Raw genomic sequence first — 18,319 nt, forward strand, 5'->3', positions numbered from 1 at the left:
TGTACGTACTTACCCCATTTACCTTCAATCTTAAAGTAATGTACAATAGTCAAACTAACAGCTTTTACCAACCAGTGAATTTGTGGTTTTCCTGTGATGTCATTCTTCCTTTTACTGGGCCCTTGATACTTTCCTTAAATTTATCTTGTAAAAACAAGCAAAAAGCATCTCTTCCTTCTGTACCAAATTCCCACACTGCCTCCAAAGTCCCTGAGGTGTGTACAGTCCTCACTTGGGCAGTGTCTCACTCTGGATGTGATCTCTCCTTCCTGAACATGCGAAGCTTACTGATTATGCGCTTTCAACAGGCCTTCAGAACTGTGATGACAAACACTTAGTTTCACGAGTAATTAACACCTGTTAAAGCCCAATTCAGACTTCAGGTGATAACTCAATCAGCTGAGTCAGCTACCTTTTTATTAACATTTTATCTAGACTATTAATTTTTAAACTCTTAAAATAGAGAAAGAAGAGAGACTTTACCAATTGTATTCCCACACTACCTCCAAATTCCCAAACAATATGAAAACCGAAAGAACTGCGAATGCTGTAAATCAGAAACCAGAAAAGATCTAAGGAAGGGTCACCGGACCTGAAACGTTAACTTTGATTTCTCTTCACAGATGCTGCTAGACCTGCGGAGCTTTTCCATCAACTTCTGTTTTTGTCCCAGAACTATATACTCATTCGGGCTGTGTTGCACTCTGGATGTCATCTCTCCTCCTGATGGTACACAGCTTATTGTGACTGAACCAAGTTAAAACTGTTCATAACCTGTACATCCTCTGGCAGGAATTTCACCTTACATGGTCTCTAAAATGCAGGGACTCTCTTCCATTTTAGATTCTCACCAGCACAGCCTCTCTCTTCACTCCTTTTTAGCTCACCCTCTTGCTCGCTCTGTGCTACCTCCCATCACACCCCACTTCCACCACCATCCCAAATCTCAGTTCTAACTAATTGCGGAGTTTTCTCATCAAATAAGGCAAGGTGCCTCAACCCCTTAAACTACAGTGTTTCTGCTTCAAGCATGGACCCCTCTTAACAACTGAATGTGTGATTGCATACTTTATGAAAGCAAAGTACAATCAAAAGTTTACTGTTCCAATAAAATATCATTTAGGAGTCGACTTCAAAGTATAGGAAGTCCCCAGGTTGCAAACAGGTTCTGTTCCTGAGTTTATTTGTCAGTCGAACTTCATGCAAATTGGAACACAATGCAGGACAATATAAAGCAGCCCCTTCTAAGAACAGGAAATGATCATATGTTGGATATTGAAAGTGATACTACTTTTTGGGCACATCTTTCCATGTATGAGCATTCATGAGTTGCATATTCGTAAGTAGGGGACCTCACATAACTAATGCACAAGACTATGAAATTTGCATGTAAAATAAAGACCTTGCATTTGCATAGTTTCTTTGACAACTTGACCAATGTTTGAAAACCGTTTACAGCCAGTACTTTTGAAGCATAGTCACTGTTGCAGAAAACGTGGAGCTGGCTTGAGCTCAGCAGGATCATGGTTAGAGAGACAGTTAGAGGCAATGAGGAATTTACAAGAGCAAAGGGATGTGATGGATGGCAGTTATAGGAAGGGGGGCAAGTCTCAGATACAGTCACATAGATGGGTTAACTCGAGAAAAGGTAAGGGGGTAGGCAGGTAGTGCAGGGGTCTTCTGTGGCTGTCCCCATTTCAAACAAGTATGCTGTTTTGGAAAATGTAGGGGGCGATGGATTCTCCGGGGAATGTAGCACGAACAGCCAAGTTTCTGGTATTGAGACTGGCTCTAATGTAATGAAAGGTACGTCGGGTTCCAAGAGATTGTTTGTGTTAGGGCACTCTCTAGTCCGAGGTACAGACAGACATTTCTGTGGCCAGCAGCGAAAAATCAGAATGGTATGTTGCATCCCTGGTGCCAGGATCAAGCATGTCTTAGAGAGGGTGCAGAATGTTCTCAAGGGGGAGAGGGGTCAGCAAGAAGTCATTGTCCACATTGGAACTAACGACATAGGAAGGGAAAAGGTTGAGATTCTGAAGGGAGATTACAGAGAGTCTGGCAGGAATTTAAAAAGGAGATCCTCGAGAGTAGTAATATCTGGGTTACTCCCGGTGCTACGAGCTAGTGAGGGCAGGAATAGGAGGATAGGGCAGATGAATGCATGGCTGAGGAGCTGATGTATGGGAGAAGGATTCACATTTTTGGGTCATTGGAACCTCTTTTGGGGTAGAAGTGACCTGTACAAGAGGGACGGATTGCACCTAAATTGGAAGGCGACTAATACACTGGCAAGGAGATTTGCTAGAATTGCTCGGGAGCATTTAAACTATTAAGGTGAGGGGGTGGACCCAGGAGATAGTGAGGAAAGAGATCAAGCTGAGACTGGTTCAGTTGAGAACAGAAGCGAGTTAGTCAGGGCAGACAGGGACAAAGCAGAGAACAAGGTAGGACTGATAAATTAAATTACATTTATTTCAATGCAAGAAGCCTAACGGGAAAGGCACATGAACTCGGGGCATGGTTAGGAACATGGGACTGGGATATCATAGCAATTATGGAAACATGGCTCAGGGATGGACAGGACTGGCAGCTTAATGTTCCAGGATACAAATGCTACAGGAAAGATAGAAAGGGAGGCAAGAGAGGAGGGGGAGTGATGTTTTTGATAAGGGATAACGTTACAGCTGTACTGAGGGAGGATATTCTCGGAAATATATCTAGGGAAGTTATTTGGGTGGAACTGAGAAATAAGAAAGGGATGATCACCTTACTGGGATTGTATTATAGACCCCCGAATAATCAGAGGGAAATTGGGAAACAAATTTGTAAGTAGATCTCAGTTACCTTTAAGAATAATAGGGTGGTTATGATAGGGGATTTTAACTTAGACCGGGTCTGCAATAGTGTTAAGGGTTTAGATGGAGAGGAATTTCTCAAGTGTGTACAAGAAAATGTTCTGTTTCAGTATGTGGGTGTACCTACTAGAGAAGGTGCAAAACTTGACCTACTCTTGGGAAATAAGGCAGGGCCAAAAGGGGCCATGAGATATCTTTGGCAAATAGAATTAAGGAGAATGCAAAGGGTTTTTACAAAAACATTAAGAACAAAAATGTCTAAACCAGTGAGCCTTACTTCTGTTGTAGGAAAGGTTTTGGAAAGGATTATAAGAGATAAGATTTATAATCACCTAACAAGCAACAATTTGATTTCAGATAGTCAACATGGTTTCGTCAAGGGCAGGTTGCACAAACCTCATTGAGTTTTTTGAGAACATGATCAAGCATGTAGATGAGGGTAGGGCAATTGACGTGGTATACATGGACTTCAGTAAAGCCTTTGAAAGGGTTCCACATGGTAGGCTAATGGAGAAAATGCAGAGGCATGGAATTGAGAGTGATTTAGCAGTTTGGATTAGAAACTGGCTTTCTGTAAGAAGGCAGTGAGTGGTGGTTGATGGAAAATATTCAGTCTGGAGTCCAGTTACTAGTGGTGTGCCACAAGGATCTGTTTTGGGACTACTGTTGTTTGTCATTTTTATAAATGACTTAGACGCAGGCATGGGTGGATGGATTAGTAAATTTGCAGACGTCACTGAAGTTGGTGGAGTAGTGGACAGTTTGGAAGAATGTTACAGGTTGCAGGGGGACTTGGATAAACTGCACAATTGGGTTGAGAGGTGGCAAATGGAGTTCAAGGCAGCTAAATGTGAGGTGATGCACTTTGGGAAGAATAACAGGAAGGCAGAGTACTGGGTCAATGGAAAGATTATTTGTAGTGTGGATGTGCAGAGGGATCTTAGAGTCCATGTGTATAGATCCCTGAAAGTTGCCACCCAGGTGGATAGTGCTGTGAAGAAGGCATACGGTGGTAGAGGGATTGAGTTCTGGAACTGCAATATCATGCTGCAACTATACAAAATGGTAGTGTGGCCACACTTGGAATATTGTGTATAGTTCAGGTTGCCCCATTACAGGAAGGATGTGGAAACATTGGAAAAGGTGCAGAGGAGATTTACCAGGATGTTGCCTGGTCTTGAGGGAAGGTATTATTATGAGGAAAGGCTGAGAGACTTGGGTCTGTTCTCATTGGAAAGAAGAAGAAGGCTAAGGGGGATTTGATAGAGAATACAAGATGATCAGAGGATTAGACAGGGTAGACAGTGAAGTACTTTTTCCTGGGATGATGACGTCAGCTTGTACGAGAGGGCATAACTACAAATTGAGGGGTGATAGATTTAAGACAGATGTCAGAGGAAAGTTCTTTACGCAGAGAATGGTATGGGCGTGGAATGCCAAAAGGAGACATGAGATATCTTTGGCAAATAGAATTAAGGAGAATGCAAATGTAGTCAATTCAGCCGCATTAGGGAGATTTAAACAATCCTTAGATAAGCACATCGATGATTTTGGGATAGTGTAGGGGGACGAGCTGAGAATAATTCACAGGTCGGTGCAACATCGAGGGCTGAAGGGCCTGTTCTGCGCTGTAGTGTTGTATGTTCTAAAAGGGTAACTAGGGAGAGAATAGGGCCCCATAAAGATCAGCAAGGCAGCCTTTGTGAGGAGCTGCAGAAGATGGGGGAGATACTAAACATGTATTTTGCATGAGGATTTACTGTGGAAAAGAACATGGAAGCTATAGAATGTAAGGAAATAGATGGTGACACTTTGTAAAATGTCCATATTATAGAGGAGGAAGTGCTGGATGTCTTGAAATGCATAAAAGTGGATAGGTCCCTAGGACCTGATCAGGTGTACCCGAGAACTCTGTGGGAAGCTAGGGAAGTGATTGCTGGGTCTCTTGCTGAGATATTTGTATCATCAATAGTCACAGGTGAGGTGCCGGAAGATTGGAGGTTGGCTAACGTGGTGCCACTGTTTAAGAAAGGTGTTAAGGACAAGCCAGGGAACTATAGACCGGTGAACCTGACGTCGGTGGTAGGTAAGTTGTTGGAGGGAATCCTGAGGGACAGGATGTACATGTATTTGGAAAGGCAAGGACTGATTAGGGATAGTCAACATGGCTTTGTGCATGGGAAATCATGTCTCACAAACTTGATTGAGTTTTTTGAAGAAGTAACAAAGAAAATTGATGAGGGCAGAGCGGTAGACATGATCTATATGGACTTCAGTAAGGCGTTCAACAAGGTTCCCCATGGGAGGCTGGCTAGCAAGGTTAGATCTCACGGAATACAGGGAGAACTAGCCATTTGGATACAGAACTGGCTCAAAGGAGGAAGACAGAGAGTGGTGGTAAAGGGTTGTTTTTCAGACTGGAGGCCTGTGACTAGTGGAGTGTCACAAGGATTGGTGCTGGGTTCACTACTTTTCATCATTTATATAAATGATTTGGATGTGAGCATAAGAGGTACAGTTAGTAAGTTTGCAGATGACACCAAAATTGGAGGTGTAGTGGACAGAGAAGAGGGTTATCTTAGGTTACAACAGGATCTTGATGAGATGGACCAATGGGCGAGAAGTGGCAGATGGAGTTTAATTCCGATAAATGTGAGGTGCTGCAGTTTGGGAAAGCAAATCTTAGCAGGACTTATACACTTAATGGTAAGGTTCTAGAGAGGGTTGCTGAACAAAGAGACCTTGGAATGCAGGTTCATAGCTCCTTGAAAGTGGAATTGCAGGTATATAGGATAGTGAAGAAGGCATTTGGTATGCTTTCCTTTATTGGTCAGAGAATTGAGTACAGGAGTTGGGAGGTCATGTTGCAGCTGTTCAGGACATTGGTTAGGCCATTTTTGAAATATTGTTTGCAGTTCTGATGTCCTTCCTATCGGAAAGATGTTAAACTTGAAAGGGTTCAGAAAAGATTTAGAAGGATGTTGCCAGGGTTGGAGGATTTGAACTATAGGGAGAGGTTGAATAGGCTGGGCTTGTTTTCCCTGGAGTGTCAGAGGCTGAGAGCCTTATAGAGGTTTACAAAATCATGAGGGGCATGGATAGGATAAATAGACAAAGTCTTTTCACTGTTAGGGGAGTCCAGAACTAGAGGGCATAGGTTTAGGGTGAGCGGGGAACGATATAAAAGAGATTAAGGGAGCAACTTTTTCACGGGTATGGAATGAGCTGCCAGAGGATGTGGTGGAGGCTAGTACAATTGCAACATTTAAAAGGCATCTGGATGGGTATATAAATAGGAAGGGTTTAGTGGGATATGGGCTGGGTGCTGGCAGGTGGGACTAGATTGGGTTGGGATAGCTGGTCAGCATGGACGAGATGGACCAAAGGGTCTGTTTCCGTGCTGTACACCTCTGTGACTATAGCAAAATATATTGAGAAATAAGGACATAAATTAAGAATCAATACTTAAAAATATCAATAGACACATTCACAGAATAAATGTGAGTGTGCACCTTGATATGCAGAGATGTTGTAAAATATTCATGTGTCTGTTCACTTGATAGAAGCATAACTTAAAAACGTATGCACTTTTTTTCAACAACCTTTCTTTGTCACTGAACCTGACATGTGAACTCTGCTTTCTCTCTAGAGATGCTGCCAGACCTGCTGAGTTTTCCCAGCAGTTTCTGATTTTCAGCATTCACAGTTCTTTGGTGATTTTTGACAAATTTGTTTCGAAGTTTTAAGCCTTAATTATCTTTTTCAATGAAGGGTGAATATCAATCGTTACGAATTTATCTTAGTAAATAACTTACAATCACAAGAGCCTCTGAGACCTTATTGGTTCCTATCTATTGCATTTTTAATAAAGCCAACATGTGGATAAAGAAAATTGCTTTCTCTGTGATGTGACTTTTTTCTTGATAACTTTATCTGTCTCTGTTCTAGTTGCAGACCCTTTTGTCTCAGTGTTTGGAAGTGATTCATTTGGAAGTGGGTTTGCTGATTTTAACACATTATCACAGGTAATTAATTTAGAAATCTATGCAAAATGTGTCCTTAGAATATTTTGTTATTTTTAATGTTTTGTTTCACAATCTCCTTCCGTTGTAAATGTTTTCTTATTAGTGTACTTTAAAAATAGGCTTGAAACATAAACTTATGGAAACACTGAGGCATGTCTGGCAGCATCTGTGGAGAAAGAAACAAAATTAACATTTTGAGTTGCGATAAGAGTTTCTTTTCCCTAGAAGGTGCAGGGTCTGCTCAATGTTTTCAGTATTTTCTGTTCTTCTGAACCTCCTCCCTCACCTCCATCCAAGGCCCCAAAGCAGCCTTCCACATCCATCAAAGTTTTACCTGCACATCCACCAATATCATTTATTGTATCCGTTGCTCCCAATGCGGTCTCCTCTACATTGGGAGACTGGACGCCTCCTAGCAGAGCGCTTTAGGGAGCATCTCTGGGACATCCGCACCAATCAACCACACGCCCTGTGACCCAACATTTCAACTCTCCCTCCCACTCAGCTGAGGACATGGAGGTCCTGGGCCTCCTTCACCGCTGCTCCCTCACCACCTGACGCCTGGAGGAAGAACGCCTCATCTTCTGCCTCGGAACACTTCAACCCCAGGGCATCAATGTGGACTTCACCAGTTTCCTCATTTCCCCTTCCCCAACCTCATCCCAGCTCCAAACTTACAGCTCAGCACTGTCCCCATGACTTGTCTTACCTGCCTATCTTCCTTTCCACCTATCCACTCCACCCTCCTCCCTGACCTATCACGTTCACCCTCTCCCCCACGCACCTATTGTACTATATGCGACTTTCTCCCCACCCCCACCCTCCTCTCATTTATCTCTCCACCCTTCAGGCACTCTGCCTGTATTCCTGATGAAGGGCTTTTGCCCGAAACGTCGATTTTACTGCTCGGATGCTGCCTGAACTGCTTTGCTTTTCCAGCACCACTCTATTCGAAACCCTGAGATTATGCTGTCTGCTGCTAGACTTGCGCAAAGACATTCCTTTAATACCTGGTATTAACTTGGTAATCCTTCTCTGGACAGCCTCCAATGCCTGTATATCTTTCCTTAGATTAATTGTATTTATTCATTCATGGAATGAGGGCATCACTGGCTGGACCAGCATTTATTGCCCATCCCTAATTGCCCAGAGGGCAGTTAAGCATCAAGCACTTTGCTGTTGTTTACAGTATTCCAAGTGTGGTATGACTAGTACCTTTTCTCATTTTACTTAGACTTCCCTATTTTTGTACTCCATTCCCTTTGAAGTAAAAACCAACATTCTGTTTGCCATCCCGACTCCCTGCTGTATTTGTATATGAATCACAAAAGGCTAGCGTACAAGAACCCCAGACACGCACACTGCTGCAGTTGTCTGCAGACTTTATGTATTTATTCTCTGTTCTTCCTGGCAAAGTGCCTGTTCACCCATTTTCCACACTATCTTCCATCTGCTGAGATTTTGCCCACTTCTCTTTAGTATTGAGGGTATGCTGTTGTGTCAGATGTTATCTTTCAGGTGAGACATGATACCAAGGTACCTTCTGCACTTTCTGGTGGATACAAAAGACTCCATGTCCTATTTCAGTATTTATCCTTCAGTCAAGAAACCATTAGCTAACATTTTTGCACTTTGCTTTTTGTGTGAACTTACTGTGCACAACCTGTTGTGTGCGTCTTGTGTTCGAACTCTGACAACATTTCCAAAGTAGCTCATATTCAGAGAATGAATTGAAGTAAAAAGATGCAACAAAAGAAGCACATAGACTTTGAAGTTTCTCCGAAGAATAAAAAAGATATAATTTGCTATTCTTCCTAATGTATATAAACATAGAACATTCTAGTGCAGTACAGGCCCTTCGGCCCTCAATGTTGCATCAACCTGTGAAATTAATCTGATGCCCATCTAACCTACACCGTTACATTATTATCCATATGTATGTCCAATGCCCATTCAAATGCCTTTAATGTCGGCAAGTCTATTCTTGTTGCAGGCAGGCCGTTTCACGCCCCTACTACTGAGTGAAGAAACTAACCCTGATATCAGTCCTAAATCTATCACCCCTTAATTTAAAGCTATGTCCCCTCATGTTAGCCTTCACCATCCAAGGAAAAGCTCTCATTGTCCACCCTATTTAACCCTCTAATTATTTTGCACGTCTCGATTTAAATCACCTCTCAATGTTCTTCTCTCCAACGAAAACAGCCTCAGTTCCCTCAGCCAATCCTCATAAGACCTTCCCTCCATACCAGGCAACATCCTAGTAAATCTCCTCTGAGGCCTTTCCAAAGCTTCTACATCCTTCCTATAATGTGGTGACCAGAACTGTATGCAATACTCCAGATGCGGCCTTACCAGTGTCTTGTACAGCTGAAGCATGACCTCGTGGCTCCAAAACTCAATCCCACTACCAATAAATGCCAACACACCCATACGCCTTCATAACAGCCCTATCAACTTTCAGGGATTTATGCACCTGGACACAGATCTATCTGTTCATCTACACTGCCAAGAATTTTACCATTAGCCCAGTACTCTGCATTCCTGTTACTTCTGAAGTGAACTACCTTACACTTTTCAGCATCAAACTTCATTTGTCACCTCTCAGCCCAGCTCTGTATCTTATCTCTATCCATCTGTAATCCACAACTTCCTTCAGCACTATTCACAACTCTGCCTACCTTAGTGTCATCTGCAAATGTACTAACTCATCCTTCTATGCCCACGTCCAGATCATTTATGAAAATGATAAACAGCAGTGGGCCCAAAACAGATCCTTGTGGCATACCACTGGTAATTGAGCACCAGGATGAACATTTCCCATCAACCACCACCCTCTGTCTTCTTTCAGCTAGCTAATTTCTGATCTAAACAGCTAAATCATCTTCAATCATGACACTCATTATTTTGTCCAATCGTCTTCTGTCCAATAGTCTTCCGTGTAGAACCTTATCAAACACCTTACTGAATTCCACATACACCACATCCACCACTTTACCTTCATCCATCTGTTTTGTCACCTTTTCAAAGAACTCAGTAAGGTTATTGAGGCACGACCTATCCTTCACAAAACTGTGTTGACTATCCCTAATCAAATTATTCCTTTCCAGATTATTATAAATCCTACCTCTTATAACCTTTTCCAACACATTACCCACAACTGAAGTAAGGCTCACTGGCCTATAATTACTAGGGTTGTCCCAACCCTTCTCCTTAAACGAGGGAACAACATTTGCTATCCTCCAGTCTTCTGGCACTACCCCTGTCGACAATGATGACATAAAGATCAAAGCCAAAGGCTCTGCAATCTCCTTCCTAGCTTCCCAGAGAATCCATGAATAAATCCCATCCAGCCCAGGAATCTTATCTATTTTCAGATCTTCCAAAATTGCTAAAACCTCATCTTTGTCAACTGTAATCACATCTATTCTAGTAGCCTGTATCTCTGTATTCTCACAAACATTGCCCTTTTCTGATGTGAATACTGACAAAATGTAATCAATAGACCCCTAACATTCACTACATTGGGAGATCTCTAACATTCACTACATTTGACAAGACTTATCTGTTACACCTCTTTCAGTTTTGAAGACAGATATTTAAAAAAAAACAAGGACACAGTAAGATCTCTAAAAATGTAATGTTTTGTGGGCACATAGATCAACTATTGGCCTTATCATAATGGAGCGAAATTGAAAGGTTATTTTTTATAATTTGGGTAAGTTGGCTCAATGATACGGGAAAGTAGACCGGTTCAATCTTTGATATTACTACATGAAAACATGTTGTACTGATTCAATTCTTTGGACATTTGTGTGAGTTCTTTGTGGCTGCATTAAGTCCACTGAATATCTTTTTCAGCATAAGTTTGATATCACTGGTAATATTTTCCTTTTTGTTTCCTCTGAACATAAAACTTCAGTCTGACCAGCAAGATCCATTCAGTTCTGCTACAGGAATAGACCCTAGTAATGATGCATTTGGAAAAACTGGATTCACAGATGAACCTATAAACATTGATGAGGTTCCTCCAGCTTTACCACCAAAGGTTGGCACTCCAACAAGACCCCCTCCTCCACCACCTGGTAAGTGAATAGGAGGACATCAAAAGTGCTAATTTTGTTTCAAATGTTAATTATATTTCTTGTAATTGTTTAGATAATGTTAGAGGAGAAAGTGAGGTCTGCAGATGCTGGAGATCAAAGTTGAAACTTTATTGCTGGAACAGCAGAGCAGGTCAGGCAGCATCCAGGGAACAGGAGATTCGACGTTTCGGGCACAGGCCCTTCTTCAGGAATGAAGAAGGGCCTGTGCCCGAAACGTCGAATCTCCTGTTCCCTGGATGCTGCCTGACCTGCTGTGCTGTTCCAGCAATAAAGTTTCAACTTTAGATAATGTTAAGCATGTATCCTTTGCTCACTGTAGGGATTTTTCTTTCCAAATTTACAATGATAGTTCACTTACCTCCTCATCAAACTTTAATTGATTTAAAAATGAACCATTTCAACTCTCTTCCATGACAAGGGATGTTGAGAGTTTTAATGGCAAAGGCACTTACTATTATTGTGTGTTTATTTTAAATGTAGGTAAAAGACTTTCCCTTGTAAAATCAGAATCATCCAACTCCAAGTTAAATGATCCTTTCCATCCGTTTAATTCAGGGGATTCATTCCATAAAGAGAATCATCTTGACCCATTTGCTCCTACCTCTCCAAGTAAAGATGTTGGAGACACCACAAATTTTGCAAACTTCAATGCTGTAAGTGTGTGTGTTTTTGTTTGTGTGTGTGTTTGATAATTTTAAGGTACAAAAATCAGTGTCTTTCAAGAATTTTATTTATCTATTTTTGGCAGTGTGGAGCCTCTCCTACTGACTGGGAATTTTGTGCCAAATGAAGAAGTGGCAGAATACCTATTCTTAATCAGGGTTTCCTAAAATGCTTGTTTGCTCTTATCAGTATTGTCAGAAGGTAGAAATTGGATGAGCTAGTCACCAGCAGGTCACTCTTGAAAGTATTCCCTTCAAAACACCTGCCAGCGACATTTACCAAAGCCAACAATCAAGATTTCTGTCATTGCCAAAGCTAAGGAGATATCTTGATTTGAAGAAACCTGGAGTCACTGTGGCACAGAAGGATGCCATATGCCCCATTGAGTCCATGTCAGCTTTCTGTCAAGCAATCCAGTCAGTTCCACTCCAAAACTCTGACCCTATAGCCCTGCAAGTTTATTTCACTCCAGTGCCTATCCAGTTTTCTTTGAAATCATTGATAGTCTCCGTTTGTGCTACCTTCATGGGCAGCAAGTTCTCGGTCTAACTAGTCCCGATGTTTTTAAAAGAAAAGTTACATCCTTACATCTTGCCCAAGGTATTTAAATGTGTTGGTCTTTAGTTCTTGTACCAACAGCAAATGAGAACAGCCCTTTGTTGACTGCCTTATCTAAACTTGTCTGTCTTCTTGTAAAGTTCCATCAGATCTCCTCTTACCCTCCTTTACTTAAAATGATTAAGCTTCTCTAACCTAACCTTGGAGCTGAATTCCTTCCATTTTGGAGCTGTTCTAGCAAATCTCTTCTGCATTGTCTACAGGACCCCTCAACCTTCTTAAAATGTTGTGATTTGATACAGTACTATAGTTGTAGAGGAACATAATTGTCCATCATCCTCATGTCTGAAATACAACCATTTCTCACAACTTGATGACTTCAAACCTTCAGCCAAATTTTTTTATTGAAGTTGACACTGACACTCTTATTCCACAAGTTTCACACTTGTTAACCAACTATTTTATATCATGTTTCTTAAGGCACTTTCTTAACATTCCTTTAAACAACATCCACTGCATTCCCTTCATCAACCTTCTTAGTTACTTCATAAAAATTCATTTAGATTCATCAAACATGATCTGCCAACTAGTTTAAACATCACTGATTGTCTTGTTAATTTTCTGTCGGTTTAATCATTGTACTGCCCTCCCCAATATAACAAAAATATTATCACACAGAGATATGTTCATTGCTTACTACTGATTAGTATGGGGAGCAAGGGTTATGGGGAGAAAGCAGGAGAATGAGTTTGAGAAACATATCAGCAATGATCAAGTGGTGGAGCAGCCTCAGTGGGCAAAATGGCATAATTCTACTCCACATCTTATAGTCTTTCCTCTCACGGCCTCACCATCAAATTACTCCCTATCCTCTGCGGTTTCAACTTTGATCTCAATTCATCATGATCTTTATTCATTCTGAAATCCCTCCATCCCCAATAAGTCTGCAAACAATATTCACCATCACCTTCTTGACCTTGCCATCTCATAAGATCTCCCTCGTCCCACTGTATCAATCTGAGATAAAACCGTCTCTGATCATTTCCTTGCATCACTTACTACCCACACTCCCCTTTTCCACTCTAACCCTACCCCTTTGTTACTTGTTTCTGGGAAAAACAATTTAATTCAAATTCCCAGTCATCTATTTACTCACCATTAGCATTTCCACAGTTGCTGTTTTGCTTAAACACTCATCTCGACCTTTTTAATCCTAGTTCTTAATTCTTCCATGGAGTATGGATGTAGCTGGAAGTTGTTACCTACCCCTAATTGCCCTGGAATTGACTTGCTTGCTGGGATATTTGAGTTGAGAGTCAGTCATGTTGCTTTGGGTCTGAAGTTCATGTATAGTCTACACTTGGTAAAGATGGCAAATTTCCTTCCCTGGAGGATATTAGTGAACCCAGTGGCTTTTTACAAAAATCAATGATTGTCAAGGTTATGAGTCTAGCTTTGTTTACAGATTAATTCTTTGAAGTTAAATTCCACTAGCTGCAGAGGTGGGATTTTACACACGTTCTCAAAACATTTAGCCTAAGCATCTGCATTACTAGAGCAATACTGCTGCATTTTCTGCCCCAGTCCCCAGTCAAACCATAGTTCTCTCACTCTGAGAGTTTCAACTGGTTTAACCCTCATCCCTGCTTCTTAGGTCCAAAGGATGCACACTTGAGAGGAACAAAAATATGATCTGGCCAAATCATTTGAAATGCTACAGAATCCCATCCTATTCTGGTCAACATACTCATTATTTGGAATCATCTTGGAAAACAGAAATAACACCAGGTTTATTTTCTGTACTACCAACCATTGTCCTTAGCCCCTGTCCCCCCCAGTTTCTACATGAGAAGCTCATAAGCCTCTTTATCAATAAGACTGAGACACGCTTGTATGGTGCCTCTGCCATATTTATTTGTCCACTTGGCCAAACTTATTTTCTGCTCCTTCTGCCTTGACTCTCATCTCTCAGCTTTCTGCAGTTCCTCTATTGTCTCCTTGATGTCAACTCTGAGCTCTTGTTTATGAGAACCACCTTTGTTTCCTCCATCCTATTCCCATTAAACTGCTGATCACTCAACTTCCCCTATTGGCCCCCACGTTGGCTGATACTGTTAATGGTTCCATGTTTTAAACCACTATGCCACCTTCAATCTCCCTTTTCTTTTTTAAAGTCCCTAAACATGTTGGCCTTTCAAATCCATTCCCTGCTTTCCCATGTCTGAATCCCTACAACAGGTTCTGTTGTTGCAGTACTGAAGCTCCTCTTAACAGTCACAAATGATATTCTGTATCATTGTTACAAATATAAGCCTTCCCTTGTTAACCTTCACAACCTGCCTGCAGCCTATGACAGGGTTACCACACCATCCTCCTTAATACCTCTCCACTGTCAACAGTTGAATCAAAATGCACTCACATGGTTCTACTCTTAACTGCCCAATGACAACCAGAGAGTCACTTGCAATGGTTTCTGTTCTTGTTCCCACACCACTTACCTCTAATGTTTCCCCAAAGAGTTATCCTCGACACTCCACTTCCTCATCCAGCTGTTGCTTTTTATCAACTTCTTCTGAAGGCAGTGTCAGTTTACATAGGTATTCGAATGAAATACAGTGCTACTTCACCTTACACCTTCCCTTGATTTCTCCACTGTTGCTAAATAATCAGACTGCTTGTCTGTCATCGGTAATTGGGTGAATAAAAAATGGCTCCAGTTAAATATTGAAAAGACTGAAGCCGTTGTTTTTAGCCCCTGTTCCAAACTCCATTTCCTGGCTACAGATTCCATTCCTCTCCTTGTTTACAGTTTGTGATTAAGCCAGTCTGTTCACAGTCATGATGTCACACTTGATCCTGGGATGAGCTTCCAATCGCATTCATGCCATCACTAGGACAACCTATTTGCATCTCTGTACCATGGCCTATCTGTTGGTGTAACCTTCTCTTGTGCGTTTCTTACCTGGAGACTTGATTATTCCAATGTACCCCTGGCTGATCATCCAGATTCTACCTTCTATAAACTTGATCATCCAAAGCCCTGGTTCCAGTGTCTTAAATTGAAGCAGGTCCTCTTCCACCATCATCTGACCACCATTCGCTCATTTTGATTTTAAAGTAATTTGATTTGTTTTCTGATGCCTTCATGGCCTCACCCTGCCCACCCTCTAATCTTCTCCAGTCTCTCAGGAGATCTCTGTTCTCCTTTAATTCTAGCTTCTTTGCATCTCCAAAATTGCTTCATCTTTTCTGGTTATGCCCAGGTCTAAGTTTCTGGAACATAATTTGAACTTGGAGATAAACTGAATATGTTTTGTTTCAAGTAATTACCAGTTTGTAGAGCAAAGTACTCTTAATATTTTGGTAAATGTGGTCAAATGTTTGAGCTCTGTAGTGACTCTAGTTATGTTTTCTTCCTTGTTAATGCAGTTATGTGTATGCCTATCCACCCCAAAGCAAATCTATGAGAAGCAATTGAATCTAGTATTGGAATTGCATAAACTTAATCAGGAACCATTCAGTACTGTGAAATAAAACATGGTGCTGGAGAAACTCAGCAGATCAGGCAGAATTTATGAAGAGAGAAACAGAGTTAACATTTAGTGTCCCATGACTCCAATTCAGTTCCAAGGTAAACTTTTGAACTCTGTTTCTGTCTTCACAGATGCTGCCAGATCTGCTGAGTTCCTCCAGCTCTTTGTGGTTTTATTTCAGATCTTCAACATCCGTAGTATTTTGTTTTTATTTGAACACTAAAACTGTTGGTCAATAATGGCGATTGCTAACGTGAGGCTAGTGTTCTCCCGATTAAATGTTAAGCATCTCAAAAGTTATGAACTAATAATGTTTGTAGTTGTAGCAACAAATTTGCAACATGTGTACGTCTAAAGGTAAACTGACTTTCATTTCCTTAAAATATCAGCTGAGCCACTATTGTTTGTGTAAAATATACCACTTTTTTTTCCTGTTTTCAGTGTGCTGTTTATAAGAAATAGTTTGTATTTTTCTGTCGTTTTGTTTTTGACTGTTTCAGTACCCCAGTGAGGAAGACCAGATAGAATGGGCTAAAAGAGAAAGTGAACGAGCAGAGAAGGAACGACTAGCGAGATTAAATCAGCAAGAACAAGAGGATTTGGAACTGGCCATAGCACTCAGTAAATCTGAAATATCAGAAGCATGAATAGCTCTTCTATGGTTCTCAACGTACTGGCTGCCATTGACTCGCAAGTCTACTCTTACTAATGACATTTTATATAGAAACTACCTAAAGTAACTATGTCATTATGGAAATTCTTCCCTGAAATTATTAGTTCATTACTAAAGAGTCTTATACTGGACTTGGATCAGTGTGGTGAAACTTATTAATTCAAAAATATAAAATAACCTTTATCCTGTATATGTAAAAATAAAAACAATGTACATGCTAAATACTGATGCAAATCTGTATTAAATGCAATGAATTTACTTATAATTATACTCCTTTGCATTGTTGGGTAATGGAGTGTACCATCTCTGCTTCCTGTTCAAATAATATTGTCCAATAGGATACAGAAGCCATTGAACAGCTGTACATATTTACACCTTAATGACTAAGTAGATTTCAAAAATCATAAACTTTTCAAGTGTAGCATATTAACTGTTTCTGTAACCACCAGTGCTAACAATATATAACTGTATAGAACATCTATTTCAAAATACATGCTGAAACTGCTGCTGTAAGTTAAACGTATGCACTGCTAAACTTTTTACTGGCTTTATTTTTTTAACTTGTCAGTTTATAAATTTAAGTGATTTTCCTTTCATGTTCATGTGAAATTGCTGACTGCCTGGATGAGTAAATAACATCAAATAAAATGCAAGCTTATGTTAAGATATTCTGTGGAATCCATTAAAATGGAATGTAGTATGCTGGACCTAGCCAGCACCATCTGTGCTATTCAGTATACCCATATGAATTCACAGTTGATTAAGAAATCACAGCTTGGTTTTCCCAGGTTTTTTTTGTTTCACTGAAGTCTCAGTTAAAATACCTTGTTGGTTTTCACATACCCTAATTATAAGAGCAACTTATCCTTCTGGTGCTGACTTGGTGATTTGTAGCCCATCAAAAATCTAACTTGCATTTTTATTTGCATTGTAGTGATGTCTAAGCAGAATAAATTAATTTGTTATTTTCTATCTCCCACTGAATCATCTTAGTGATGGTGCTATGAAACTGCCATAAGAAACTCTTTCACCTTTACACTTTAGGGAAGGAAATCTGCCATCCTCATCTGGCCTGATCACATCCAGATCTTATTTGTTTCTTGATTTTTTTTCCATTACCATAACCTTTCACCTCGCATCATCATTTTTGTAATTTAATCTCTCCATCTTTTTGCCTTATTAAAACTTGGCATTGTGTTCAGCCCCCACCTGTCTACTCATTGGAAACCTTTTACATCTCAGACATTTTCCACTTTTAATGAAGACCATGAACTGGAAACATTAACTCAGGCACCACAGATGTTGTATTTCTAGATTTTTGTTTGACTCCTAGTCTGTGATAGTCTTCCACTTTAAATTCACAGATATCCTTTCTGAAAAACCATCTTCTGACTTCATTCTTTGTAAATTTACGCACTGAATGCACATTCCTAGTTAAATTTCTCACTAGAATCAGAATCATCCTCTGAGCTATTACAGGTCCTTCTGTATTTTGTTAACATGAATTTACTATAACACAGTTGATGAATTGGGGACACTTTCTAAAGCACAAAGTTTTGAAGTGTATATTGGTTATAATGTGATTCCGGCCCCATTAGGTTAAATGGTGCTGCTTTTACGTGATTTTTTTAACACGGGATTGCACGAGAATGGAACTACTGCTTATAGCAGAACTGACACTTTCTTCTTTCTTCCTTTATTATAAACAAGTCATGTTGTCTGAGTTCCCTCTTTGGAATACAAGCATTTTTAATGCCATTTTTCTATATTTTTTTCTCCTCCCTTTCCCCTACACATTTCTTTGATTTTTTTTCTCCTCTCATTTTTAATTCAAGTTCTTTTTGCATTCCTAACTGAATCTTAGCTAATTCTAAATATTGGGTAATCATTTTAGGTATCACAG

At 40.4% G+C, this 18,319-nt stretch overlaps 1 protein-coding gene across 4 annotated transcripts in view; it reads left to right on the top strand.

The window, feature by feature from the left end:
• Positions 1-17,080, top strand: part of eps15 (epidermal growth factor receptor pathway substrate 15) — a 183,774-nt gene extending 166,694 nt beyond the window's left edge. For 2 of the 4 annotated variants that reach the window (XM_087990607.1, XM_043699211.2), the window contains exons 22-25: positions 6,807-6,883; positions 10,806-10,968; positions 11,470-11,642; positions 16,244-17,080. In XM_087990607.1, coding sequence (XP_087846733.1) covers positions 6,807-6,883; positions 10,806-10,968; positions 11,470-11,642; positions 16,244-16,390 — 560 coding nt within the window. In that variant the 3' untranslated portion in view covers positions 16,391-17,080. The remainder of the gene's footprint in view (positions 1-6,806; positions 6,884-10,805; positions 10,969-11,469; positions 11,643-16,243) is intronic. The other 2 variants (XM_087990609.1, XM_087990610.1) reach the window with 2 other exon arrangements.
• Positions 17,081-18,319: the final 1,239 nt, after the last annotated feature.

This window comes from Chiloscyllium plagiosum, unplaced genomic scaffold (assembly GCF_037043375.1).
Source record: "Chiloscyllium plagiosum isolate Xiang-an unplaced genomic scaffold, Cpla_swu_hap1 HiC_scaffold_9, whole genome shotgun sequence".
NCBI lineage: Eukaryota > Metazoa > Chordata > Chondrichthyes > Orectolobiformes > Hemiscylliidae > Chiloscyllium > Chiloscyllium plagiosum.